This window comes from Myodes glareolus, chromosome 6 (assembly GCF_982192425.1).
Source record: "Myodes glareolus chromosome 6, mMyoGla1.1, whole genome shotgun sequence".
Lineage (NCBI taxonomy): Eukaryota > Metazoa > Chordata > Mammalia > Rodentia > Cricetidae > Myodes > Myodes glareolus.
Genome location: NC_142031.1, coordinates 108,466,781 through 108,494,015, shown reverse-complemented (window position 1 = coordinate 108,494,015; position 27,235 = coordinate 108,466,781). Strand labels below are relative to the sequence as shown.

Below are 27,235 nucleotides of genomic sequence, written 5' to 3'. Positions count from 1 at the left end.
CCCATCTTCCACCATCTCTCATCTGCATTACCACAACAGTCTCCTAACTGGCTCCCCTGCACTTCTCACCCCACACCCATGGCCTGCAACCTAGCATGCAGCATCCACCATGAACCCTTTAAGAGAGGTCAGATCATGTCACTCCTATGAACAAAATCCTTCACAGACTCACCTTTATGAAGGCTGTTTGCCAAATGGCTACCATGATGCCCTTCTTTGTATCCACATGCTCATGTGCTCCCTTCCCAAGGTGGCGCTGGTCTTGCCATGTGACTTCTGTCAACCTGTGAGAGGACTGAAAATGCATGTTCATGAGCTGGTTCTCCGTTGCTTCAGGGAACACTTCTGCTACCAGGTGAAAAGGTTCAAGCCAGCTTCCTGAAGAATGAGGGTCTTCGAGAGAAGCCACTATCATTTCAACTGTCCCAGCTGAGTGACCCTTCAGCCCCATTTGGGTAAGCCTCAGGCAGAGGAAAAAGTCACACTAGACAATCTTGAAAAATGATAACTTTATTGTATTAAGTCACTAAATATTGGGGTAGTCTGTTACCCAGCAAAAGCAAACTGATATACCATCATCTCACTCAGAAGGAAAGCACATGTCCTGCCACAGCCCCTCTTCTGGACCACTTCACTTAGAGCCTGCCTGTCTGTATTCCTCGCTGTCCCCTAAGGGCAACATACTTTGTTTCCTATGCTTTCTTCAGCTACCCATGGGACTTGCTCCCTAGCTTTTATTTTTTATCTGTATCAGTGTATCATCCAAGAGAACACATACACTAACAAGTACCTCTGACACTCCCCTTGTCAGCTTCTTCTTAGTTCTCATGATCTGACACATGTTACCCTTTGTCACACCTGCTCCCAAGAAAATGCTGACTCTCTAAGGGCAAGGACTTGGTCTCTTTTATTAGTGTATCTTTAGCACTTTCAATAGGACCAGAAAAATGGTAAACATAATAATATTTCTACCAACTCGGTGTCTAAGTTTATCACTATGATGTTTCTTAAGGACTGTACTCCACACTGGGGCAAGATACATTTGATGCTGAATTCTGTATCACTTACAACCTAGAAGCATTCAAGCACATAGCTGTCAAAGTCTTCAGAAGGTCAGCTAGAGACTGGCCTGTCAATGGCCAACTTTAAGTTCTGTAGCCTTTGACCTCCCCCTTCCTTTTTTCTTTTTCCCTTTCTTCCATTAACTTGTAAAAAAAAAAAAAAAGAAGGTAGAGACAAAATAAAAAGCTCCAAAAAAATGTTATCAGCATAGAAATTTATTTAAATTCAAAATAATATGACTATAGTTAGAATAATGTAATAATTATCTAAAGGAAATATCATTGGCTCTGAAACAGTCTAAAGATGTCATTCTTCTGGAGTCAAAAATATGTAGTAAGAATATACAGGAAGCAGAAATACAGAAGCAAGTGGGCTGAGTGTGGGAAGTTGTAACAGGAGGGGCACACTTAGACACTGTAACAATTCAAACAGGAAGACACTGTCAACAAACCGTCTTACCCATCAATCCCGGACAGTAAATCAGCAACCCGGAATGAAAGAATAACCCCATCTGGTTAACAGGGAAATCTTCCCTTTAATTTGTCTTTGCAATCAATTTCTTTCCTTTTTACCATGGGCTCTATCTTGTCGACAAAACATTTGATTTTAATTGCAAAGTGAAGTAAATAAAATATCCTGATCAGTGTTCAATTTTGTTGACGGTGCTCAAGGATCAAACTTTTTAAAAAGGTCAAATGAGCTAGTTAGCGGAAACCATCAGGTATGTTTGCTAAACAGATGAAAGCAGCATCATTTAAAACTGGGTGAGAAATCCCATGGATTACTGTAATGTAGACAATCAAAAGCAGACAGATGATCTTTGATTAAACCCATCACTTCGAATGAGCTAGAAGGAGGCTCAGGACAGAGTCTGGTTCTCAAGTGTCCATGTCCAGAGGGCACATCAGAAGGTCTCCTCCTCCCGCAGATACTGGAACACAGATGAGAAGTCTTTCTTTGAGTAACCCTTGGCACACATCATCCTGTATATCTGGTGGGCCAGACTTCCTAGAAGGATTGGGCTCTTGGTGCTGGTGGCAGAGTCTTGAGCTAATCCCAGATCCTAAATCAAATAGGCAGGAGAAAGAATGTTGAGACACATTTTGAAACTAGGCTGCTTGCTGCTAAGGGGAGGGAAGGAGGAGGAAGTATAGAATTTGAAAAAAAAAATCTTACATTCATTAAGTGTGTGAGTATGTTTTTCTCTCTTGATGCTGAGAATCAAACCAAGTGCTTCAAACAACGGGCAGGCATGCATGCTGCCACTGAACCACGCCCTAACCTGTATTATTTATTAAGTGCTTTCACATAGCTGGAAAAGTGCTACAAACAGAAATCTTGACTTCTAAATATCCACACTCCTGTCCATTAGGAAACCCATTTACTTTGTTTTTAGATAGAAATACTATGCAGGCAGGATTACATAAAGATGTTTTCTTCAAGCCAGGTGTGTTGGCACATAACTTTAATCCCAGTATTCAGGAGACAGAAGCAGGTGGATCTCTGAGTTTAAGGCCAGTCTGGTCTACAGAGTGACAATCAGGGCTACAGAGAAATCCTGCCTCAGAAAACCAAAGTACCAAACAGAGAGCAAGGTTATCAAATCTGTAGCGGTCTAGATGACTGCTATAAGAAGTGTTTTCTACCATGAAGGGAAACACATGGAGACAGTCTCAAACAGTACTCTATCCACAGGTAGAGAGGGGTGAGGATGAACAGCCGCAGCCTACACAGACTCAGTCTGGAGACCGACAATGAAGAGGGACTAGTATTCTTTGGGAGAAACAGTACCAGTATGGAAGCCCAGAAGGTAGAGTCCAGGTCCTGGGTAAAGCCTTCCAGAACAAACAGATGGTTAAGCACAGAGCTAAAAGATAGGTGTTAGATAGGTAAAAGCATCTGGGGTTGAGGGAACAGTGGCGGGGAGAACAATCCTGACAGAGAATAGTCAGTGGAAAGGTCGGGAGCAAGGGAAAAAGAACAGTGAGTTCAACATGGCTAAAGTACAGAGAGGAGCAGAACAGGAAAGGGAAGCAAAGGCCACATCATCAAGGCCTTGTTAGACAAGCTGCAGAAAGAGACACTAACCTACAAGGAGCTGCGGGCTATGAAAAGCAGTACCAGAAGTGACACACTAGGGTTTTACATTCTAGCCTACTCCAGTATCATGTGGAAAGCAATATGGAGATGATCAGAAGGATCAGTGGGGAGTCTGGTCGTGTATGCAGATGAGACACTGCCATGGTTTTGGTGGAGGGAGAAAAGGAATCTGAAGAAATTCAAGACACATTCAGGAAGAATGGACAAGTGTCCAGGAGAATTCACGAGAGCAGAACAAGCACAGCATTTGAGTGAGTGTGTTACACATTTGAATGGGGTTAAGGGTGGTGAGCACTATGAGAGGCTGGAAAAATCTGACGGCTTAAGTGTTTTTTATAGTTGAGATGACAAATGAAATGAGGGCAGTGAGTTGCCTTTCAAATGAGCAATCTGCACACAAATCCCTACATACACTTAAAGCAGGAAGATGCGCTTGAAACCCACGCACACTTTAACACAAGTGCACTAACAACCAGGAATCCCACTACTCCCACTCCAAGGAGTCGGTAAGTTAATGCAAGTTTATAATGAAGGACAAAATTTCACTAGCTTATATTATAAAGAAACCCAAGCTCCAGAGAAAAATCTTAGCCCATTCTGGCCCAGAAATAAAATGAAGAAGGTAAGAATTTTTTTTTTAATCAAAGCCAAATATACACTAATTTTCGTGGGAAACTGACTCACTGTTATAACAATTTTGCCCTCTAGGATGGGTGCGTGTTTTGTTGAAAGTGGGGTGTGTGCCTCTGTGTGTGATGGTAAGGATTTAACACACCTTAGCCATGAGTGTTGTTCCAAATCCACCTTGGTAGTTATTAGATGAGGGGACTCCATCCATCACCCCAGGAACAGGATTGTAAGTGTCACTGGACCAACATCGTCCCGAGCTCATATTCAGGATTTTAGCCAACAATTTTGGGTCAAGCCCTGACCTGTCAAAGGTTAAATGAAAACATTAAATATCAGAATGTACAAGTCACACACGATTTACTAACAAGTAAAGGCATTCCACCTTTTTTCTTCATCACTATAAATCTAAAGACCACACAGAACTGGGGGGCAGAAGAGTCACTGTAAGTGGGTGCCAGCTTGGGATATAAAGTGTTAGACCAACCTAGGCTACAGAGAAGCAGCCGTCAGGAGTGGTGGCATACACCTTTAATCCCATCACTCTGAAGAGAGAAGTAGGCAGATCTCTATGAGTTCAAGGCCAGCCTGGTCTACACAGTGAGTGCCAGGATGACCAGGATGACAGAGAGACCCCTCTTTCAAGCCCCCAGTAAAAACAAAGAAAACCAAAACAACAACAACAAAACACCATCCATAAAAATCAAAACCAAGTGAAGAAGCTAATCTTCAATTATGTGTTATTAAGATCTGCTGATTAAAGCCAGATGGTGGTGGTGCACACATTTAATCCCAGCATTCAGCAGACAGAGGCAGGAGGATCTCTGTGGGTTTGAGGCCAGCCTGGTCTACAGAGTGAGTTGCAGGACAGCCAGGACTACACAGAAAAACCCTGTCTCAAAAAACAAAACAAAACAAAATAAATTCCCCCCAAAAACAACAACAAAAGAGCTATCAATTAAAAAGGCCATTCCTGAGAGAACCTGCGCGTCTCCTCTCAGGAGGGATGCATCACCTCATCACAGTGTGCGCGGCTTTTCACACTAGTGGTTCTGTTGCTTTCCAGACGATACTGCTTCGTCACTTATGAACTTCAACCAGTCTGATAATCTAAATTCCACATCACATACAAGTGATCTATGTCAGAAATATCAACACTCTGGAAAGCCACAGGTCTGGGTGGAAGCACTTACACGTATGTTTATTCCTTTGGCTTTTTAGGAGTAATTGCAAGAGATGAACAATGAGCTGTAAAATGTGCTTAGGAGAAGTTATCATTACAAAAGACAGTATTTCCTGCTGCACACTTTTCTTTATTTATTAAGCCTTCATTAGATAATCTTGCTTGTGAAGCAAGTCTGCCCAGAGTGGTGACATATGCTATCTATTCAGAGATGTGCGTTAGAGTTCTGGGTCACCTGCTGATAAGGTTACTGATCCTGATAAAACAAAACTTGCCCGAGCGGAAACATCATTTGTTCTCTCACTGGGCTGATGGCATAAACGGCTGCTCAGTGCAACCCTAGGAAGAGCAGCAAATGCTCATCAGCTTGAGCCTAAGGATCTTCACACAGTTTGGGAAGCCCAGTTTTGTTAAGTATCACTGAATTAAGTTTCAAATAAAATTTCCTACTCAGCCATTTAATGGTTTCTTTCATGCAAAGGACCATTATAAAACAACTGTCATAAAGCTTTCTACTTTGTCTTAAAATCAATCTCTTCTGGAAAAAAATTGAAAAGAAACACTTAAATAAATGTTAAACAAACTGCACCTCAGCATGCTTAAATTGATTACTGTATAGTCTGTTTGCTGCAAAATCTGAATACGCTAACAGCAAGGCATTTTACTGATGCTAAAGCAGGGAAGAGAGCTGAGAGCCAGGAGTCACACAGAACCAGTGTGATACAAGATGCAATCTGAGGTGGTGGTAATAAACAGCGCACTAAGTGCCACGCAGGGTGGGTTTGTATGCTGGCCCATGTTATGATGATGGGTCTTTTATTAAGGACTCTATCAAACATAAAAATTCCAAATCAGCTATCACACATTCTGTCCAATAATAGACAGAAGCGCAACAGTTCCAGTCTTTTAAAAATACCCAAGTTTGGCAGAGCATGGCAGTGTATGCCTAATCTTAGCAAGTGGGAGGCAAAAGCAGGAAGATCAGGGGTTCAAGGCCAGCCTGGACTACATAGCAAGTTCCAGGCCAACCTCAGCCACAGTAGTCAGATGTTGCTTTAAAATGCCAAGGGGAAGAAAAAGATCCAAGTTTGCTGTGTGTGTACTTGCAACAGACACTTTCTTTCCAGTGTAAATAAAATCAAGCTATCAGTATGACTGTGAGACATAAAGTGAGAAGACAAAGACAACATTCTTAAGGAATAATTGTGAAAAGAAAAATCACAGATTAGCCATTAGCTAACTGCTGGAACCACAAATGCATTCTCTAAGCAAAACATACACCCATAAAGACAGCACATTTCCAAACATTTTAGGGGCATTCTATTGTCTTAGATTTCAAGATGCCAACATATCTAAAGCAGTGGACTTACTTTATTCTTTAGAACCTTCTGGGTTATGCTGGCTAGAACTTCACAAGACTCTTGACTGCAAAGGAGGCCCACACTCTGCAGCATTTGCTCAAATGGCCAGTTAAGTCTATTTTCCTAACTTTGGAACAACCTCTGCTTCCCCTGAATAGAACAAGCCAGGGAAAACACTGGCACTGGCTTAGGAACACGTCACTATCTAGAGGCATCGGAAGGGTACATGCACACATACAAAATCAGGCGGGAGCTGTTTCTCTGCTCCCTTTCCAAACCTGATGCTGCTTGTCGTGCAGACTCCCTTCAGCAGCCTCCTGCTCCCTCCCTGCCCCCACTCTGCAGCAAAGTGTATCATTAAAAAGAGCAAGTGAGGAGTGTTTTGCATTTCCTTTTTCTGAGGCTTCTTCAGCTGGCACATACAGAACTGACAGCTAGAATTAGACAGGATATTAAAATCAGTTACTGAAGTCCTCTGTCTTCCACTGTGCCCAAGGCTTGTAATGGTCTGAAACCAGCTAGAATACACAGTAATTGTCATTCAGAGAGTCTACCCTAGAACGTCATGCTTCACTGGAGAAGACTGAGTTTCCATTTGAAATCAACAAATTAATCCAAGACAGGTATCTGAAAGGGCAAGTTTAATAGGAAGCAGCTACTGGGCTCTCAACCATGATAAAATGTTATTGCTGCTTCCCTGTAAATTGGCTGGGAACATATGATACTTCTGCATAAGAGCCCCATCGCTGCTCAGGAGATATACAGCTCAAGCCATCAAAAGGATGACAGTCTGTCAGTCCCCATAATAACTTGCCACTGGAGGTGGTTCGAGAGTGTGTGCATGCATGCTTGTGGCTTTACAATTGCTGGCATGTTCTCTGATATAAACAGAATGAATTCATTGCTCTGACTGCATATATAATGCAACTCAAATAAACGTCACGATGTCAAACCCACTCACCTCTAAAACACAAGAACATTAAATGAACTTTTGGAAGTAAAACCAATGCATGATAAACTTAGAAAAAGGAAAAAGTATAAAAATTCTTTGCCTTCACTATGACCAAAATCTTAGGAGCCAAAAGCTTGTTCATGTTCTACCTTTTACGTATCTACACTGGTGTTTGGTAAGAATACCTGGGGGTTTCTAGAACAGAAACAGATCTGGAAAGAACATCTAACATCGTGCTCATTTTAATCAACTAATCACTAACTCACTCACACGCACTCAGACCTGCCATGTGTCAGTTCCAGGCAGGAGCCAACCAGACAACAAAGAAGCACAGGCTGTACCCTGCCTACCAGGGCCAGGGGAAAGGATATCCACACCCAAGGGTCATGCAGCCACAGCCCATCCTCTCTCTCATTCCCTCCCGCCTCTCCTCTCCATTTAGTCAAGTCTTCACTCTGAGAGACTGCTATGTTTTCTTTTTTAAAAATTATTTATTTTTATTTTATGTGCCTTGGTATTCTGCCTGCATGGATGTCTGTGTGTGAGGGTGTCAGGTCCTCTGGAACTGGAGTTACAGGCAGTTGTGAGCTGCTATGTGGGTGCTGGGAATTGAACCCAGGACCTGTGGAAGAGCAGTCAGTGTTCTTAACTGCTGAGCCATCTCTCCAGCCCCATAAAACAAACACACACACACACACACACACACACAGTCCACTCATAAGAAAGGTTATGAAGGAAAACTGTCTAAATAAGAGTCAAATCCTAATCTTGGATATCATTAAGTACTATGTGCCAGGAACTACTTTTAAAAAGCTAACAGGAGCCAGGCAGTAGTGGCACAGGCCTTTAATCCCAGCACTCAAGAGGCAGAGGCAGGCAGGTCTCTGTGAGTTCAAGGCCAGCCTGGTCTACAAGAGCTAGAGCAAGACAGGCTCAAAAGCTACAGAAAAACCCTGTCTCAAAAAAAATAAATAAAATAAAATAAAATCCACCCCTCCAAAAAAGTTACGAAGATTAATCATCTCAATAACCCGGTGGGGGGTTGGTAGCATTATCATTTTAAAATGAGAAAGGCAGAGATCTGTGTATAGCTGGATGCAAGTTAGACAGACTCTAATCAGCCTGGAACTTGCTGTGTCATGTGGTGACATGAGTCAGTCAGTCAATGTGTGGCACGTTATCAGTTAAGAAATCCTATCAACATTTTGATTACTAACCTCCTGCAATTTTTCTGTTGCTTAGGATATAAAAATAGGAGTTTTGCTAGGCAGTGGTAGCACATGCCTTTAATCTCAGCACTTGGGAGGCAGAGGCAGGTGGATCTCTGAGTTTGAGGCCAGCCTGGTCTGCAAAGTTCATTCCAGGATACATAGGGCTATACAGAGAAAATCTCTCTCGAAAATTAAAATAATAAATAGAAGTAAAAAATAAAAGCTTTAATCCTCACATAAGAGAAAAAGCCAAACTGAGGTGCAATACTCAGGAAACAGAAAGTACACCTGTGGGAAGAGCTCCCTTTGTGAAGAGCTTTCAACCACACCAGAAGCAGCGGTGTTTATAGGCCCTCTTGATGCAAAACAACACGGTGGCTGCAGGAGGGGAGTGGGCATGACTGACCATGCGAATCACTTGTTACATCACCAGAGTTTCTTAAGAATCAGTTCTCAGGGGAGCACAATTAAAAATGAAACAACAAAATGTACACTAACAATGCTGTTTGTGTGTAATCACAAACCTCTACATGCTACAGAACGACTTTGAAGTCTTAACTAGGAATTCAGTTAGAAAGGAAAAAGATCTAGTAAAAAGGACTCTCAAAGTATATTATGCACCAATATTTTTTGCACTTTATTTTTTTAACAACATTTTAAAATTTCACTAACATCTATAAAGGCTCACTGTAAAAGAGCAAAGGGTCAATTTTAAACTGTATGGTTTTATTCTTCTATTAAAGAGAAACCATATTACAGAAAAAAACGAAAACACTGACTTATGAGAATGAAATTAATCAGAAATGATTATGCCACTGGAACAGGCGACTCAATTTGTAAATGTTGACATTAATACTCTAGAAAATTCTACTTGTGAGTGAGCAGAATATAAATGCAGCTGGACCACTTTGATGCTGTACTACTCCGTGGGAATTTACTACTTGGGAATTTATGCTTGCTGATGCCAATTTTCCCTTTCACCTTGCAAAGTGCAATAAATCGTGGCGTCTCTCTATACTCTATTAGAGAACAATCCTGTCACTTTAAACCGTGTCTGTAAACCACAAAGACAGACAACAGCAGAAGCTCTCATCCCAGGCTGTCAGAGCACTAAGACAGACTCTAGGAAGGCAATGTGGGAAATAATTTAGTACAATCTAAAACATTAGAAAATTATATATTATTTTAATAGTCAAATAAAACGTCCAAGTTTCTGCCTTGTTTTTTGATTTCTTATGCACATTTTATTTATACTTATAGGTCTCTCTCCTCTCATACAACACACACACACACACACACTTGTATATATTTAGAGTTTTGGTAAAACTAAACATTTAAAAGTTTCACATTTTTCAGAGTCAGGAGTGCTAGGTTCTATTATACCATGGAACCATAGAAATGCTTCCTATTCTCAAACATTATTTTACCACACTGGGTCATGGTCAAGATAAGATAAACCATTTTTCTGTTATTCATGTCCCTATGTCGATTTATGCCACTCTCAATGTTTTCCTTGAGAACCAACCCAGGGCAGGAGCCAGGGCTACACATCTGATCAGCTGATATTCCTGTGTTCTTTATTAGCTGGCATCTGGAGAATTTCCACAAGCACTTACCCTAGATGCAAGTTTCACTTTGATTTTTAAAATTACATTTGTGCATGCGTGCATGCATGCATGCGTGCGTGCGAGCGCACTCGCTTGTCATGGCATGTGGGTGCTCAGAGGACAACCTGCAGGAGCCAGTGCTTACCTCCCACCATGTGGATCCTGGGGGTCAAGCTCAGGCTGTCAGGCCTGGCAGCAGGTGCTCTCGTTTTACCTGTGAAGCCATCTTTCTGTCCTCAAAGCTTCATTTTATTTTATTTATTTTATTCATTTGTTTGCTTGTTTACTTATTTGGAGATAGGGTCTCACCATGTAACTCTGGCTGGCCTGGAACTCACTATGTAGAGCAAGCTGGTCTCAAAGACACAAAGAGATCTGCCTGCCTCTGCCTTCCAAGGTCTGGGATTAAATAAAGGCATCTGCCACCACATCCAACCCACGGGTTTGCTTCAGAAGAGAAATAATCAGAGTTTTGACAGAAAATATTCAAGAAATGCCAGAAGACACAATGCCTAAGAAGCATCCTGAGCCAGGGATGCTCCAGTGAGGAGCAAAAGCAACCTGGTGAGAAAGGGGGCAGTCAGGAATCTAGGATAACCTAGGTTTACCCAGGCCCTTACTTTTTATAGTTTAGTCCCCTATTTCCAGAAAATAAGAATAAAACCATACATATAAATTGATATGGATATTAATTATGTTGTTAGCAACAACTTAATACGCAATTCAAATTCCAGAAAGTTTTGTTTTCCTCTTCTATGAGACTGGTCTAGGGAACAGATGTGAGAATAAAAATGCTAGTAACAAGTTTTTCCATAGCCTGAAACTGGCCACAGCGCAGATATGATGCTCTAAAGAACTCCCACGCACAACGGTTTTATTAAAGCTTTGTACAGACATGCCTTACCATCTTATAGACATGGTTCTAAAATGTAAATGGTATGGGATATTGATAAACCAATTAGCGCTGATGCAAAGCAAATTCCTCTTTTATCTCAATTACAACATGACAACTTAATAGGTCAAGATAGTTTAACATCTGAGACGGGCAATTCAATAAAACAACAGCATCTTGATATGGTAATTAAGAGGAAATGTGAATCCATTACCATGTTTTAAAAAATATCTCAAGCACTTTGGCTCTTTTTATTGCGTTTATCAAGAGCTGCGGTCCAAGTCACTCCTCTACTTTGTGCTGTGTCTATCTGATAAGCAGCTCGGGGATATAAAGAAAAGCTATGGAAAAAGTGGCCTGCACACATTAAAGAAGTTCTCTAAAATAAAAAAATGTGTATTTATTATATTCATGAAATATAATACAGAACATTAAAAATATTAATTAGTCGATTAATCATACATAGCATTCCCAATCCAAAAGATTAAAGGCTAAAATTAAGGCATTAACCTTAAGCATTCTAGAGAATTGTCACTGAAAAGAAAAAGAGAATTTCTGATTCAATTTAAATAAACAATCAGTGAACATTGTATTTTAAAGATCCATCCTAAGGTAGAGTAACCAAGCAAGTTAAAATGAAAGCTTTGTACGCGAATCATACCTTTAGGAATGGAAGCCTGGTTATTCTGACAACAGACCACCAAGAACCCTGCTAGTGCAGATTCTGAGAAATACATTTAAAATAGGTATATAAAACTAGTAACACGGCATAACACTTGAATTCACTACACATTAAAAATACGTTTCATTCAAATTTGTCCTAACATTGCCAAAATATGTTTGAATTTTATAGTTTTTGCATTTCAGTATAATAGAAAATATGAGGCTTCCATATAAAAAGCATAATATAACTTCAGTATAGAGTGTAATATATTTTATGGCTGTGGCAAAGAGTGTTGACAGTCCCTAGGGTCCTATTGCCTGTCCAATAAGCAAAGTCTATTAAAATTCAATAATGAAGCACTTTCAGTGTGCTCCTGAACTAACTCATTTATCTCTCATGAACATCATCTTTTAACATCCAAAATCAAATAGGGAAGACAATGAAAATTGTTAGTATATGAAAATGTTCTCTTCCACAAACCTGATTCCAAGATTCATAGCTTCAGCGGTTCCAATCATACTTATAGCCAACAGCATGTTGTTGCAGATCTTTGCAGACTGAAAATAGAGTGCATATTAAGTATCTTTATTTTCAAGTTATAATTTCTGAAAGACTTTTCTTTCCCTGATTCCATAAGTTTCTCTCTTGAAACAAACAAATAAACATTCAATGGTGGATTCTCTCCAAATGGGTAAGGGAATGTGATTCAGTGTATCTCCCTTTGAGCCTAACCCACTGTCCTCAACAGAACCTGGGAGTCTCTTCTACTTGGTTTTTAAAAAAAAATGACACTCCTACTGTGCCTCAACACTAAGGACGACTGATCCACGTGACACCATTGCTCTCAAAGGGAACGATTTACATTCTAATTGGGAAATGGGAATGATATGCTATATGAACGGGGATAGATAAGCACACAAAAACACTAAACAGTGAAGTCCATGGAGGAGACACCAGGGTTCAGGAAGAATTGAGTGAATGCGTGCGTGTTAGGAGTAGGGCAGGGACAATTCAGTCTCCGAGTTCAGTACTAGTTATCTCATCTCTGAAAACAGGGTCATGGAGGACGTGGAACCAGAAATCATCTCTCTGAAGGTCAAGACAGGATGTAAATAGGCAAGAAAAAGAAGGGCACCAGGGTAAATGGTAAGTATATAAAAGGACTAGGTACACAGAAGCATGGGATGAACTTGAGGTTCTAAGAATAAATGAGCCTGGGGTTATAAGAACATCACTCATATATATATTTTAGGAAACATAGAGATATTTGATAGTTAAGACTGTCAAGTGGGGCAGAAAGTTAAACTCTGACATGGTAGAAGTAGGGATCTACTGGCCCTCTGAGCAGCAAACTGGGCTGGAGATAATGGAAGGCCACACCCAGGTAATGTGTGGAATGAGCAAGATGATCAATAAAGGTAAAACTCAATACAGATTACAGAATGGTAAATTTAAACTCAACAAAGAGTCCTAATATGAAAGCCTCGAGCTTTAGTGACTGGACAAAGCATTACAAGGAAGAATGAAATATGAGCATGTGTTAGGAGCAGGACAGGACCAGCCAGTTCAGTTCAGAGTTCAGTGCTATCAGTCATCTATTTCTAAAGGAAATGTTTGCTTTTCAAGAAGACATCTTCTTGAAAATAGACATCTGCCTAAGTCTACCAACAATGATGAAAAACCAGTTCATTCCAATTTAACTTAAATCTAAGCAGGAAATCCACAGCATGAGCCAAGGGAAACGGGTGTAAGAATGTGGTCAGAAGAACATTTTACATTGAGTCATGTCAATCATGTGACAACATTACCTGCCCAGTCCCAACAGCTCCACAGTACATCACATTGGAGCCCATGCACCCCAGCAACTCTTGGGCAGCAGCAAATTCATCTTCAACTCCTCCCACCATAAACGTAAGGTTTCCAGACCGAGCAGCTCCTACACCTGAGTTATTTGGGGAAAAGAGATTGAAGCAAAACTGCTCAGGTAAAATACCAAAATGAGAGAAAAACCTAAAAACCAAGGGGATTTATTTAACCCTTGCCTCAAAAGTTTATTTCTGCTAGGTGTGGGAAGATTCTCAAATCTGCCGAGTGTTTCAGTAACCATGCATCATGTAGGTTCATTATAAACCCCAAAGACATACGCAGCCATATACACTTAGAATTTACTGGAGCCCCGACTGGCAGCACAGCATACAAAGGAACCTGCTCTAAAGGCAAATTCACAAGCTCCTCCAAATCCCACCTACTGATGAGATCTGGAGACCTGGGTCCTGGGCCTCCAGCACGTGGGCATTCGGGTGGCCAGGCTCTCACATGCACTTTCCAGCATCAGTAGAATGTTCTCATCTTTCTCTCCCCTCCTGCCACATCTCTGAGCAACTCTTTTCTGGTGACACAAGCATGAACAAGAAATGAACTTCAGCACACTCTGGCTACTTCTTAGCTTTGAACCGACTTGGTGAGTTAACAGTCTCTGGTTAGAAGGATCAGTGAGACGACTTCTAATTTAGGCTTGTCTTCATAGAGGGAAAAGGGCCACGTTACTATGACTTTTTTTTATTAACTATGAAACAAAATTTTAAAACTATGCTTTTAACATTGAGAAGTCTTTGTTCATAATTTTCAAGTTAGATTTCTTGTTAAAAACAGTAAATATGTGCATAAACCATATAAGCCTAACTTCTGCGTTGTAATTACTTTACAGCTTATTTGCAACCTAGAAATAGGAAACCATTGCTGTACCACAATTAGACCTGGTCATTAAAACAGACAGCTACAAGTGATGCCTGCTTTTCAATTTAACTTATTCAACGAAACAGTTTTTAAACATTAAATTAAATTGTAAATATATATATATATATATATATATATATATATATATATATATATATATCCATCCCCATGACAAGGTTTCTCTGTGTTGCCCTGATAGTCCTAGAACTCACTCTGTTCAGGCTGTCCTCGAACACATAGATCTGAGATCAATCCCAAGTCTGGGATTAAAGGAATGAACCACAATTGCCTAGCTTAAATTGTCAATATTTTGCCATTGCCAAATCAAGTAGCTTTCTCTTTCCTGGATCATAGTATTTTTAACCATTTACTAAAAGCAAAAGTTAGTGTGATATAAGTCAAATGATCTTGGGAGTGTATGGAAACCTACAATGCTCACAGGAAGTTAAGTTACATCATTTCATAATAGTATTAGACACACTTTGGAAAGAATTATGCACAGCAAACACCTAATTATCTTAATATTTTGATAATGACATGTGACTACCATTTTGCTAGCTTCTAATTTACTTCAAAAAGATGGTAAAGTTTTGCTCAATTTCCTTATTCATTTTTATTCAAAACACACAACCACCCTGTCTCCTAATCCTGTTGCTCTAACCTGGAGAAATTAAGTAGACAATTTAAGTCAAAGCTTACAAACAAATCCAGCATTATCCATCATAGGCCAGCAACTTTGTACCTAGATTACAGACTGCTAAATAGCTTCAGAGAGTCATTTATTGAAGAAAAAATTAATGCTGACAATGGTTCTCAGCTGGTTAATCTTTTGACAGGTGCACTTTCTCACTTATTCAAACACATATTTCAAAAAGAAGAAATAAGTTACTTAAGAAGGAAAAACTCACAAGAATCATTTACCCTTGACTCAGAAGTTCATGGCGGTCTTCCCCTCCTCTCTCAATGTGTTCATTTCTAACCTTATCGCAGCCTACATCCCAACAGAGGTCTGACTACACTGAGCAATTCCTGGGACCAAATCCTTTCCTCCCATACGCACTCCTTTCACATTGTCAGGCCTACCCCCAAATGCAGGGGCAGAACCAATGCCTAAGCTATCCTAAAAGAAATGTGACCAATGTGGACAGATGAGAAGGACATCTGAAAAGCTAGAACTCAAAAGCTTCCCAAACCCTCTTACAGACTTCAGAAGACACCCATGGGATTTTAAGTCTATCAATAATAAGCAATAAATGTACTGCCTTGCCATGCTATTTTAATTAATCTCTTCTAAAATAGGACAACAAAGAACTAACGCATGCTCAGATAGCTAGCACTGGGAGAAAAAGTTACAGGTTGATCATTGTTTTTCTTTTGTTTTTCTAGACAGGGTTTCTCTGTGTAGACCTGGCTGTCCTGGAACTCTGTAGGCCAGGATGGCCTTGAACTCAGAGATCTGACTACCACTGGCCTCCTCCATCCCCCAGTGCTGGGATTAAAGCTGTGTGCCACCACTGCTCGGCAGCTGAGCATTCTTAACTGAACAATCTAAAATCTGTTATCACCCTTTTAAAAATCCAACCTTTTTTGAGCACCAACATGAAGTCACAGCAGAAAAATTGAGCATCTATCCTTAGGTGATAGGATGCAGTCAAAATGCAGATACACTAAAAATTCTATGTAAGATTACCTTCAGCTATGAGTATAAGGTGCACATAAAACAGAAACAAATGTTGTGTTTAGCTTTGGGTTTCAATCCCAAGATATTTCCTTATATACACCCAAATATTCCAACACCCAAAGTCCTAAATCTGAAACAATGGTCCCTACCACTTCAAATATTAAGCCTGTATTTTAGTTTATATTTTAAAAATAGTTTACATAAAACCAAACACAGTTTTAGTTCTACTATAAAATTTATCATACTTTATTAAAATCTTTGATTTTCTTTATCTGATTTTTCCTACAAGGTCAGCATGGGGCCTTGCTTATGTCAGTATTCCTATTATGTAGCACCCTACATGGCATTCAATAGACGATTGTTTGGAAAATAAATCAATAAGCATGGATGAAAGAATAAAAGCTCTAGAGATGTATAACTGGTTTTGAGAGAGATACTTGCTGGCTGTGTGATTATAAAGAAATAACTCTGAGCCAGTGAATAAAATGAGAAAGTAGCCGTGCAGACCATCTAAACAGAAGGTTTATAATCTGAGTTTGTGAAGTGGGCATTTTCTTATCTGGCTCTCTAAGTCACTGTCTCTTCTAGGGTAGTTTTAGCCTTGCTTGCTAAATATTAGCTGCTGAGGGCTGACCCCATAAACAAGAGAAGCAGGCTGGTCCAGGCAGTTCTAGAGCAGTTCATGTCTGGTTGATGCTAAGATTACATCACTGTGAGCTGGCTGTAGTGCCACATGCTTGCCATCCCAGAACTTGGGAGGTTAAGGCAGCAAGACCATGAATTCTGACCAATTTAAGCAGCATAATAAGACCCTGTCTCAAAAAAGAAAAAGAGAGGGAAAAGGAGAAAAATCACTGTCAAAAACTCTTGGGAAAAAAAAAAAAATCAATGACAGCTTAGTTTATCTTTTAGATAGAGTTGAAAAATCTGCATTTGTTTGTCCATTCAAAACAATCTGCCAGGATCCAGTAAGTATCAGCACATGTAGGGTAAAGGCTAAATTACATACACCCTTGCTTCTATGAAGTTATGCACCTGTGACCCGGCCACTCTCTTCTACAACCCTGGTCTGAGTGTGAACTTCGGCAACAGCACTTCCCTCCTACTCCATCTCCCTTCTGCCCTGGTCTCCAACATCGATTTTCCACACAGCAGCCTGAGGAACCCTCCTAAAACATAAATCCAATTCACAGTTTTTCTCTACTCTCAATCATCCCAAAGATTCCCACCATGCCTAGTATAAAACCCAAAGACCTAAAAAGCCCTCTAATAAACCATGGCTTCCTTTCCTGTCACTCATGCTTCCTAGTCACTTTGGCCTCTGGCTAACCCTAAAACAGATCAAGCATGCTCTCCTCTCATCCCAAAGCCTTGAATGTCTTACTCAGTTTGATACATTCTTCTACAAACAATTCACAACTAATTTTCCAATAATTGAGAACTCTGCTCAAAATGTGCCTCTTCAGAGAAGCCAGACCACACTTCTTTATCACTTGTTAACTTTCCTGCCTTAACTTTATATCACTTCCTGCCCCGATTTGTTTCAACACCTTTATTTCTGATCTGGATTCTCCACAGGAACATTATTTATAAGAAGGCAGCAACAGCTGACTTATGAGGCACGTACCCACAGAACCTGGTACAAAAGGGATGTTCAGTTTACCTAGAGAAATTCAGAAAGAGATGCCATGGCTTCAATGTGTCCTCTAAAAAGCAAATCATCCCCAAGACAATGGTGCTAAACAGTAAGACCCAACGAGAGGTAAGCCTTCATCAAGTATGTATTCATGCAACTTCAAGGACATGGGTTTCTTACAAAAAAGCAAGGGTGGTCCCTCTCAGACTCACCCCTTAACCTGTTGCTCTAAGTTATGAAGGCTCCTGCCAGATGACAGCCCTTTATTTTGAACTTTCCAACATTCAGAACCATAAGAAGTTACTCCTTACAAATTAGCAAGTCTCTCTCTTTCTCTTTGGGTGATGGTGGTTGCAATTGCTAGGCAGACCAGGACCTTGAACAGACTACCCAAGTACTCCCCCAACTGAACTAATCCCCAGCTTCCAGTCTCTCAAGGACGGTTACAGTATCACAAAAGGGACTAAGACAGGAGACAACAGGTTAGAAACACTGAGATGCAGTAATGGGTGAGACCTGTTGTCATGGAAATAGTCAATGATGCCAAGGGTTACCCACCTTTTTCATCATTCTAGTATGCCATTAAACGCTGCCTGTTTTATGTACTTTCAATCTATGAAGGCAGTCAAACAACATAACAAAGATACTACTAAGTTTTGAAATACTATGATCATTTGGGGTTTTCCAATGCACACGTATTCACATTCAAACAGGTATAACATATATACACAAAACGGAGGTACAACTGGCTCTGCACAATAGTTCCATATTAGAAGGAAGAAAGGCAGATCGTGACAAAATACAAATAACAAAAATAGTATACTACTTATCATGTATGACATAATACTCAAAGATTTGTACACTTTGTAGAATGGCTAAGCCAAACTGCTGAGCATTTTACTGTGCACATCTCTAATCCTAGCATTTGGGAGTCAGAGGTAGGAGGATCTCCTGAGTTCAAAGCCAGCCTGGTCTTCATAGTGAGTTCCAGGACAGCTGGGGCTACACAGAGAAATCCTGCCTCAAAAGTAGATAGATAGATAGATAGATAGATAGATAGATAGATAGATAGATAGATAGATAGATAAAATGAATGTCTTCTAGCTCATTAAGTTCAGAACACCCTTCAGTCTCCTTTATTGCTTCTTGTTCTTTGGCTAAGAACAAGTGCAGAAAAAGTGGATTATTTTTTCTTACATAACCATGCTAACTAAAGCTAATAAGCCCAAATCCTGTGGCTCCCTTTAGAGCTCATCTAGCCCTTTTGCGTGATAATGTCTTTAGAGATTCTCTTCCATAACCCTAGAATAAAAACAATGAATTCATTTGTACAAGCAAATGAAAATGCAAATGCCCAAATCATCCAAAATAGACACAAATACTCTGTTCTTAAAGGCCACAGACATCTATCATATGTCTTGGCAGTGCGGAGAGACACATTCTTTTAAAATTATTTTTACTTTATGTGCATTGGTGTTTTTCTGCATGCACATATATGTGAGGATTTTCAAGTCTCCTGGAACTGGGGTTAAAGACAGCTGTGAGCTGACATGTGGGTGCGGGGAATTGAACCCAGGTCCCCTGGAAGAACAGCCAGTGGTCTTAAACTTCCCCAGATCCCTAAATCAAAGTCTAAGTTATCAACTCTTTCCTGTTTTAAAAACGAAGACTTAGAGTTGACACAAAGAAGTCTTCAACCTGGCACTAAGAAACAGCTCCTATGGATCAAGGAGTATGAGATCTATTGGGGGGCTGGGGCGCAAGGACAAGAAAATTCATACAAGAAACAAAAAAAAGATACAAGTTGGAGAGTATAAATACAGATGTTCACAAATTCCACCAGCAAGTTACCTCTTCGGTACAAAGTTCAATGGTAAATAAGTTTCCCGAATCAAAAATCAAGGCCTGTTTTCTCGCATATTAGGAGAACATTTAAAACATGATTATTCCAGGAAATCCAAAATGTGAGGTTCATGGGAGACACAGAACTCTGTCTTTACCCTTCAGTAAATTTTTTTCAATTTTTTTCACTTCTACTGTTGAAAAGGCAAAAAAGGGAACAAGAAATTTCCAGACAGGTACATGGGATCTGGTGACGTAGTGTCCTGTGTTCCAAATGCACTTGCAAACCTGGTTCAAGCAGTTAAAGCAATTGTGAACTGAGCAGTGTGGGACGCTCCTGAGTGCTCACCAACTCCACCTCTTCTCCAACCACACAGAGCCCCTCAAGAGCTTTAGATCTGCTTATCGGAACAATAAGTTTAGAAAGCATAAAGGCAGGAATAAGAAGGGGAATGTTCAGGAGCCCACTGTACAATACGATGCCTATCGTTAGCAATAATGAATTGTATTTCTGCCGACTGCTGAGAGTAGATTTTAAGTGCTCTCATAACTAAAATCAAGTATGCACGGTATAGTACTTTAGACAGTTTGACTTAGCCATTCTACAAAGTATACGTATCTTAAACTAACACACCATATAGGACAAATAGTATACATTTTTGTCATTTAAAAGTCAACTAAAAGGTTAGGAATATGACTCATAGATAAAGCTGTTGCGATGTAAGCAATAGGATCAATGTTCAGATCCCCAGGACCCATGTAAAAGCCAGGCGGGTGTGGCCAGGCACCCGAAATTCTAGCACTCCAGAGGGAGAGGCAGGGATTTCAGGTGCAAGCTGGCTAAGCTCGCCAAATTAGAGAGCCCTCCTCTACTCAATGGAGATCCTGCCTCAATAAACAAAGCGGAGAGCCGTAAGAGGATGCCCGGTGCCAATGAAGAGCTCTGCAGACACATCTGTACAGGAGAGTCCGCACGCATCCACATATGAGCACACACAGATCAAAAGGAGAAAAAAAAGAGCAACTCAGAAGTAACAAATACAATGCAAAACACTAAGATTTTACACACACACACACAAAGGTTATCCTCAAAGTAAGAGCAAACTTCATTTGGAGAGGAATAAAGCAACCCCCAAAAATTCATCTTTCTTTGAAATGAGTTATATATTGTAAGTCTGCATATTTTTCAATGCTTATTTGGTACTTTACATAAAATATAAAAAATGATATAACAAACACGGTTCTTCATATTTTTATGTTAAAAGATTGTTTGCTCCAAGTGAACTAAAGCAACAGTTTGTCCCTTCTTCTGACTGAACTTGGCCTCCTACCTGTAAAACAGCAAACATCAACATAAACCATCTTGCTCTAATGGTTCTGCTGCTCTGTCTCCCAGTCTTGGGGCAGCACAGGCTGGTGTCTCAGACGATGCCTTCCCGTGAACACAGCCAGCTGCAGACACCGCTCACTATTACCAAGCCAGCCTTGTCTCCCTTCTTTTTCTGAAGAACTTGTACGTTATCCTCAGCAAAGGACAGACAACAGAACTCTTGCTCTTACCTTCCTTTGGTCTTAAGAGTTGTAGGAAGCAGTGATGTTTTTCTTCTCTCACCTTAAATCTTTTACCTTTATCTTTCTTGTCAATGAATGCTAAGTATTTCTACCCCCACAACAAAAACTATCTTGCTGTGTACATTGAGAACTATGGGTTTCTGTGCATTCATGCTGTTCCCTCACTGGAATTCCCTTCCTGTCCCCCCCTTGCCTGAGCACCTCATCTCCAAGACGGTACTCATGCTGAGCCCCTCCAGTCCTGGCTTTCCTCCACTCCTCTTGTGGGACTCTGAAGGTCGCTGGTAAAAGTACTTTTAACTACGCAAACCCATGTTTTTCTTCTGATGTGTGTTAAGATCTTTATGGGCATGCACTCTTTGAATCTCAGTGAGTAAAGTTCCACCTAGCTGTCCACAACATATACACACTACCGAAACATGTTATAACAATATCGTTTTTATTTATCAATTATATACAAAAAGAAAACCCCAATTTTGGAGCAGTGAGATTCCCTGTATGTGGCACTAGCATTTTCACTTATTGCCATACAAACAAACTTAAGTGTGTGTGTACAGGGATAGTATATGAAGAGTTAATGAAAAACACGTGATTCAAATTAAGAGGCCTAGATGAAATCACCACTCAAGTCACACCATTTGGACAAATCCCAGTTGTGTTAAATCTCGGTTTCTCTGTCTAAAAGGTGCTGTACTTACATGGAAGCAACAAAGAATATAAAGGAAAAGTCTTTTATATAGTAATATATAAATACCGTGAAACTTAAATGTAGTAAGTAAATCTACTCAGCCTAGGCACGTCAAAGTCTTTAGCCTAAGAACCTCAAAGAGCTGAAATCTGGAAACTAGCATTACTAAAAAAAGCTGAACCAAGTGGGGGTAACCTAAAATAACCTCTTAGGAATCACAAATGAGCTCATTTCACCCACGCCTATCGGAAAGAGGCCTTCAAACCCAGAGATTGAGAGACAGAAAGCTAAAATGTACGCTGGCTCCAGCTAGATCTGCCTTTAACACTGTAGAAGCCAAGCTGCCAAAGCACCCCCAGGAAAAGCGCAGTAAATCACCTAATTTACTCAAAAGAACTTAAATGTTTTAACCAGTCTGCCATCAAAAGAGATCAAGAAGAGGGCCAATGGGACTTGGGCTGCAATGTGAGCTGTCTTTAAAATGCAATTGTTCTAATCATTTTCTACAGATGCAGCCTCACAAGGGGCTGCTGTCACAGGGACCATTTACGACTTGTTATGGTGTCTCTATTGTTTACCAGCGTCATTCGCTGAAAAAGGGCGACAGCTGGGACAGAAAGCTGCTACTCAACGAACAATATAATCCCGTGAAAGTAATCAACAAATTTAAGGGTGTTAATTAACTTTACACTTTATCATGTTCAATTAGTTGTCCTTTCTAGAAAAGATTGCCGTGCACAATCAGTTTAGAGCGTGCCATGTTTGATTTGTAAGTGATCACTGTTTCTGTTTCAGAGCCCATGTCAGATGTTCTCCTGGGTTTTGGTGACACAGATGAATGGTTCTGCACATGTTAGGGGTGATCTGGTTTAACATAAGCCAGCATAACATAACCCCTTGTTAACACTACTTCTGGCATAATCCAAGCTGGAAATAAGAAAGCCAAAACATTCACAGCACTATTCTGGAGTCTGATAAACAAAGTTTAGTTAGCCTTTCCTGAAATAAACACAGACAAATGCATGGCAAAATAAGCAATTTTTCATCATTATTTTTCAAAGTTAAGATTTCTCTTCCAGGGGCATGTTTGGGATCATTTCCTCCCAGCAAGACCTCGAAGCTTGGCCACATTATGCACAAAGCACTGCTGGAGCCTCAGACTTTACATAATGCAGATAGGCTTCCCATAGCAATTGACTAAGTAGTAGGAGTGTGTTTAGAACTGGCCTATATTAAATTCTAGATTGCAATTATTAGATCCAGAAGCTGCATTCTGTAAGTGTAGGAAATCTGCAGGGAAGTACATTAATCTATGAATGCAATTTGTTATTGTGCCTACCTTTAATGCACCTGTTCCTACTTACTAATAGGACAAGGAGACGCTCATGATGGAGTGACAATATATTCACTATTGCATTTTAATGAAAGCTACAGCAGCCACTCTGAATTGATAAATACAGCATGTACCAAATATTTCAGAGTCAATGAAGAGGTGAACAAAACCTAAAACTGAGGTCTAGCAAGAGGTGTCCATTCTATGAAACAAAAGCACGGGCATGTGCTGGCCTCTTAACAACAAAAAGACTCTCGATGAAGGATTTTGAAACGCTGTACTAAGTTGGACCTTACTGTTCTAGATTATTTCTTGTATAATGTACAAATTAAACAAATCCATACAAATAGCTACAGCTGGTTAGCTGGTTATAGCATTCACAAGGACAAAGCCCAACTTCTTTAAAACAGAAAAGTTGTTAACTCTGAAAGCTAATAATGTGCTAAGTTAAATATTAAAGAAGGAAATTATAGGCTATATCTGAAACAGCTGAAACCACAATACACAGCAGCAGAACACATTTGTTTCCTGCAGAAGATCTGCAGGGAGAAGAGAAGCGGTCGATAGGTCCTTAAATTGGAAGCAATAGCCGTTCTTCTAGCCCAAGTTGGCAGCTGCTACATTTGCAGACCTGGTTCATTATTTACCCATAATGACCATCAAGCTGCAGTCAAAGTCAGATCACAACAACTGTCAGCAGCTCTTTTAATTAGCCTTGTTTGAATTCAGATAAATATCACAATAGCCCTGCTTAGGCTGAAAGAGCAACAGAATGTTCTGTGTAGAGCTAGCTTGGCTTGAGAAGGACCACTGTGCTACAGAAAACCAGACAAATGCAGAGTGGGGTCTAACTGCTGGGGAATCAAAGCATAGAATGGTTTGCCTTCACTTTGAAATCACTTTAAAAAACAGCTTCCTGACATTTGCCAAGACTGGGATGGCTGCTCAGTGCTGAACTGCAATGAAACTCTAGGCACTTGAAACCCACATATTCAGAGCCTACCGAGAATCTGGGCGATGACTTTGGAAAGCACGGAGTTTTAAAATTCTGTCTTGGGGGCAGAGAGTGGTAGAGCATATTCTAATACCATACAAACGAAAACTCATCTTGTAAATGTCATAGCTTTGAACTTTAAAAACAATTTAAAAAATGAAACAAAATCTTTTATTAAGTAGCTTGTAACTTTAATGCACTTTTATTTTACCTTTTAAAAATTTTTAGGAATTTATCCTTCTGTGATAGGAATTGGTGATTTTCCTATGAATTTCATGTCTTCTTCTCAGCATTAATAATCAAAATTTAAAAGGCTAATAATCAAATTCGAGGTAATCCAGTTAGTGCCATTTTCCACATCTGTCTGGACCCCACCCAGCCCATCTTGCTATAAAAGAGAACACGATAATTACTTTCCTTTTATTTTATAAAGAATATGTTGTAGCTTTAAAGGAAGGGGAAAGGAACCGACAGCTGACAAGTAGAAGAGGATGAGGAGGGAAAACAAGCCAAGGGCAAGGTGACCTAATGCTAACGGGAGGAATGGGATCACAAGCAACTGCGCTGGCTAACCAGGAGCCCGTTCCACTTGTAAAGCCTTGGACAATCTGAACTCTGGATTTCAAGGTGGAAGGCCAAGCTGAAGAAGTCACCTCTTATATTATGAGATGTTTTCCCGCCATTCTTGCTAACTCCTTAGCCACTGTGTCTCATTCCACAATCATTCCTAGTGACTCCCAACAACCTCAAGGAAGGATAGTCACCATAGAGGGTAAAGGACACATTACTATTACAATTTGCACGTACTTAGCAATCTCCTCACTGAAAAAAAAAAAAAGCACTCCTATGGAAGTAATAAAGAAAAAAAAAGACGGCATTTATAGTCAGCTTCAAGTACTAACACCTCAGAGCCAATACATTTACAGCATGTGGTGAGACCATGAGACAAAGGCGACTGTTTCCTTAAGGGCTGCTGTCCAGTGGGCAAGGAGAACTCCATCTGGTTTTGTGAGAATTACAGCAGAGCTCTATTCCTTGTCTTGCTTTCTTTAAAGTGAAGCCATATGTAACAACCTGCCATGGAAAACAGTCTTTCAGCTCTTCACCATTTAATACACCCTACCTCTGGACTACACGCACAGCCAAAAGCTACAAAGATGTGTCTGTCTCGTGTCAGCCCTCACAGGCACAACTTAGCATGTTCTAACACTGACCCTCCATCTTCTCCTTCGGCCACACCCACACTGGTGCTTCTTCAGGCCTGTCCACTCACAGTGGACACCACCAGGGCCTACAAGCACTAGAGGCTGTGGAGCAGCATTTCCCAAGGTCAGCACCTCAGATCACTTCAGGACGCTGATGGGATTTACACGGAGAGAAATTTACAGTTATATTTTGTTTCTGTCCAGTATAGTTTCCCATCCTCCTCTTTCTGGTAATAACTCCAAATAATATGGGCAGAGTACCCCATCCGAACAGCAACAAGATCAAAAGAATTCTGCTCAAAAGGCCAGCACTCACAGGCAGGGTCTGCAGGAGGGAAAACAGGAGCAGAAACATTACTAGGACTGGAATCCTGGTTTCTTTCAACTTGAGAGCGACCCCAGTAACTTCCTAACATGAGCCCCACCCCTCGCCCACAAAGAGTTCCTTAAAGGGTTAATGATCAAACACATATGTTAAACAGATGCTTAATAAAATAAGCTTATATTAATATGCATATATATATATATATATCTTGAATTTTTCTAAAGGCTGAAAGGGAAGCTTTCTAACTTATTTTATTATTAACTTTATTTATACTATTGGCTCAGTGGTTAGGAGCAGTTTGTTCTTGCAGAGGACCTGCGTTCACTTCCCAACACCCACATGGTGACTCACAACCATCTGTAACTCCAGTTCCAGGGGATCCAATGCCTTCTTCTGATTTCCACAGGCATCAGGTATGCATATGGTCCACACACATACATACAGACAGATAAAACACACATAAATTTTTTTTAAATCTAAAAATATATTTTAAAATTTAATATTATAGTGATATGTATATGGGCACTTGGCCTGCATAAATGTCTACAAAAATGTGTGTGCTTGGTGCCTGCTGGGGACAGAAGAGGATATCAGATCCTCTGAAATGGGAATTAGAGATGGTTGTGAACCACCATGTGAGTTCTGGGAACTGAACCTTGGTCCTCTACAAGACCAAGCAGTGCAGTCTCTTCAACTTCTTACTAAATTTCCTTTTCAATGTATCTCAAAATTTGTCCTCTTCGGGGGATGCTTCATGAAATGTTATGTTAGAGTCACATGACTCCACCTTCTTTTTTAGCCTATAATTTCTGTTGACTGTGAAATTTCATTTTTAGTTAGTATTTTCTCAGTGAACAACTTTCTGTGCTAAATCTCATGGCATTGGTTTTTCATTTCAGCTTTTTAATAGATGGTGTCGCTCATAAGACTTAGAAGGCTAGAGTTTAAAAATAAAGGATTAGAAGGCTAGAGTTTAAAAATAGAACTGATGAAGAACGGATTTAGCCTGTTTTACTTTCTGAGTTAGTTATTTAGAATGCATTATTTTGTAGCCACGACTCAAGTTCATTTCATCACTTTCGCCTTCTTGCCTCAGTTGGATAAGCTTTCTGCTTTCTATTTCATTTTTCCTTCTTTATGTTCTCATAACGATAATCTCAAACTGTAAAGCATATATCATTAACTACCAATGTTCTAAATAATGTCTGAAGTTGTGTTGGTATTTCTAAACTGTTGAGCATGACATGAACTCCAATATGCTTTAGGCCTGGGAGTAGCATTACACTCCCCACCCCTTACACACACATACACACACACACACACACACACACACACACACACACACACGCGCGCGCGCGCACACACACACACAATTAAAATCTTATTGCTGATAGTTCTAGTTTTTCCTTTTAATTTCTAAATGTACACAAAAGCACATTTTTAAGGTAGCTGAGTTTTACTTTATATCTATTTTGTGTCTACGGCTATTTATTTATATTCTATTTTGCTCTTTAGAAAAACCTTCCTTTATACTGAAATATATGCAGTGGTAACTTATGTAAGA

At 40.1% G+C, this 27,235-nt stretch overlaps 1 protein-coding gene across 1 annotated transcript in view; it reads right to left on the bottom strand.

Annotated features, from left to right (window-relative positions):
* Positions 1-1,259: 1,259 nt before the first annotated feature.
* Hibadh (3-hydroxyisobutyrate dehydrogenase) overlaps positions 1,260-27,235 on the bottom strand; it is a 96,978-nt gene continuing 71,002 nt past the window's right edge. Inside the window, exons 5-8 of the mRNA XM_048440362.3 lie at positions 13,468-13,601; positions 12,140-12,216; positions 3,938-4,094; positions 1,260-2,125 (exon numbers count right to left, since the gene is read on the bottom strand). Coding sequence (XP_048296319.1) covers positions 1,967-2,125; positions 3,938-4,094; positions 12,140-12,216; positions 13,468-13,601 — 527 coding nt within the window. The 3' untranslated portion in view covers positions 1,260-1,966. The remainder of the gene's footprint in view (positions 2,126-3,937; positions 4,095-12,139; positions 12,217-13,467; positions 13,602-27,235) is intronic.